At 43.0% G+C, this 2,680-nt stretch overlaps 1 protein-coding gene across 1 annotated transcript; it reads left to right on the top strand.

The window, feature by feature from the left end:
• Positions 1-340: 340 nt before the first annotated feature.
• LOC144119309 (amine sulfotransferase-like) lies at positions 341-1,282 on the top strand. The gene has a single exon (XM_077651970.1). The coding sequence runs from the start codon at positions 341-343 to the stop codon at positions 1,280-1,282; it is 942 nt and encodes a 313-aa protein (XP_077508096.1).
• The last annotated feature ends 1,398 nt before the right edge of the window (positions 1,283-2,680 follow it).

Genomic DNA, 2,680 nt, shown 5'->3' with positions numbered 1-2,680 from the left:
ACGGACGTTTTTGCTCTGGGTTTGTACTCATCTGAAAAGTGCTTACGAGCTAAAATTCTAAAACGTATCTCTATAATGCGGCCAATTCCGGACCCGAGAAAGAGCTACTAGAGTGTGCTCGCGGTAAATCAACCACCTAGGCTTAGAAAGATGTGCATTACATGTGCAAAAAGTCTGGCTCTCGTTGGCCGCTTTTTAACATACTCTTCTTTAGACAGCTGTTTTGGTCTTCTTTGTTTACAACACAGACACAAGCAGGTGACAACTGGATTTTAATATTATTTGCGTATATTCAACAATTCCTTTCTTTTTCAGGAGTGAAGAGCCCAAAGCGCGAGCGATGGCGGCCGAAGTTTTTCGAAATATTGAAGGGATCTACGTGGGCAAGCACTTCTCAGATGATGCAATCCGCTCTACAATGTCCTACAAGCCGCGACCAGGCGACCTGTTTTTAACATGCTACCCTAAGTCCGGGTCTTCCTGGACGCACCGGATTATCTACAACATCTTGATGGACGCCGCAGATCCGGACGACCCAATGGACCCCTTCCTTCGAATTCCATTTCTGGATATGCGAGGCGGGGATGCCGCCATCTATGCACCCCGACCAGCGGCCTTTAAGACTCACTTGCCTTTCAGCAAAGCTCCTTATTCACCCGAGGCCAAATACATCCATCTAGCAAGAAATCCGTATGATGTCTGTGTTTCCTTCTACTACCATACGAGAAACGTGCCGGCGTACAATTTTCAGAACGGCACATTTGATGAGTTCTTCGAGCTGTTTCTTCAAGGTCGGGTTGATTTTGGAGATTACTTTGAGAACGTCCTTTCCTGGTACAGACACTGGAACGACGCGAACGTTTTTTCTTTAACTTACGAGGAACTGAAGGAGAACACACGTGAACATATTGTTAAGATTGCTGCCTTCATAGACCCCGACCGAGAAAAGAAACTTAAGGAAAATCCGGAACTTATTGAACGCATTCTCGAGAAGACGAATGTTGAAAACATGAAGAAGATTTTTAATTACAATCCACAGAGGCTCATTCTGAAGGAGACTAAGCTGTTGGACAATGTTAGACCGGAGCTACAGAAAGGACTTCGCGCTTACTTAGATTTTATAAATGCGCCCATGAAGGGTGACTTTGTGCGGAAGGCGAAGGTAGGTGACTGGAGGAATCACTTTTCGCTTGAACAGGTCGCAAAAATGAAGGAGCGAATAGCTGAGGCAACGGCCGGCACAGACGTCATGAGCCTATGGAAGGATGTGGACCTGCCATGAACATTTACGGTTTTTCCTACGACACCGGGCGATCACGGCGAATTTAGAACAGCGATGAAACTTCCCTGCCGGAAGCTTTTTTATAAATCGGCTAAACTGTTTCTTTTCTCTGCGTTCAAATATCATTGTGACTATTCTTGTGTGCCTTCGTACATTTATTTCGTCAATAAATGAAGCATGGTAATGGGTTTTGTCTCTCTGATGGAGTGAGGAGGGTCTTTCAGGTTTTTTCCCTTATGTTCTCGATTATATTTCGTTATATTTCGTTCAGTGGCGGCGGGATTAAGGTCAAGATAATAAACGAAAAATTTAATGTGGTGTGCTTTGTTTTCTTAGCATCCGTTGAAATCAAGACATTACGGGTACAATGCTACCTTAAATATATAGTAGCAGTTAATGTTAAGGAAGTAATTACGCATTAGCATGCAGCTGAGCGTAGCCTTAAGGTTAAAAATTAAAAACAATGGAAATTTTTCTGAACCGGCTGCGGCACTCAATCAAATGGTAATGAGAAATTCGTGTGTGTTGGAATGCGCCCATCTTTGTGCAATGCACGATATTCATTGAACTACATTCATAATTTCTTGGATCAAAGACTACTAAACGGCACGGAGGCCATTTCCGCTGCGCAGGGCTCTCATTTGTCAACACTAGGGTCTCTTCGAATAAGCAATGTTTTATGGCGCACTGTTAGTGAAAGCCACAATACACACCCCTTGTTCTTCTATCGTCCACTTGTGTTAACATAAATCTTTTCTGCATGTTCTCATGTTTACGCTGGTCTACATCGTAATGAACCGTGTATTATTAGTCAATATGATTCACTCTATTAGCCCTATTTGCATTATTTTCGCCCCTCAGCTTGCCGTGAAGATTGGTCAAAGAATGTCATCATATCCTTGGGCAGGATTCAAGTCCTCCTAAGAAGCGCATGTGTCAAGTTACCTTTTTATGGAATTACCTGTTCATCCATGCCACAACATGAGTAAAGCTTGAATAAAGATTAGCGCCTCTTTTAGTAAAGTTTGCCCTGTACTATTTGAATGCAGTCCCTCTTACAGCACTGAAAGTTCTTGGTGCAAACAACTGTGACGGGCTAGTCATGGCGTTTATCTAGCTACTCCTGTAATGTAGTAACCACTTCAATTTAGCGCATACGATGAGGCTTACTATGGTTTAACGAACGCTAAAAGTAGGTCTGTATTATGACTGCTGGTTGTGAAAAAAACCTCCACAGACCTTTCTTTCTGTACTGACGCCTGTTCAAAGCAAATGATGCAGCCATTGCCGAAATAATTCTATTTAAATATGAAACAATTTCTTTGTCGGTGCATTGATAAACGTGATGTCAAGGGGGAAGGCGACTGCGTGATTACCACTGAAAAGCAACTATCTGCG

This window comes from Amblyomma americanum, chromosome 2, assembly GCF_052857255.1.
Source record: "Amblyomma americanum isolate KBUSLIRL-KWMA chromosome 2, ASM5285725v1, whole genome shotgun sequence".
Classification (NCBI taxonomy): Eukaryota; Metazoa; Arthropoda; class Arachnida; order Ixodida; family Ixodidae; genus Amblyomma; species Amblyomma americanum.
The sequence above is the reverse complement of the archived record's forward strand: the minus strand, read 5'-3'. Positions and strand labels throughout refer to the sequence as shown.

Excerpts from the sequence above, each read along its gene's own strand:
- LOC144119309 (XM_077651970.1), top strand. The coding sequence starts at position 341 with ATGGCGGCCGAAGTTTTTCGAAATATTGAAGGGATCTACGTGGGCAAG.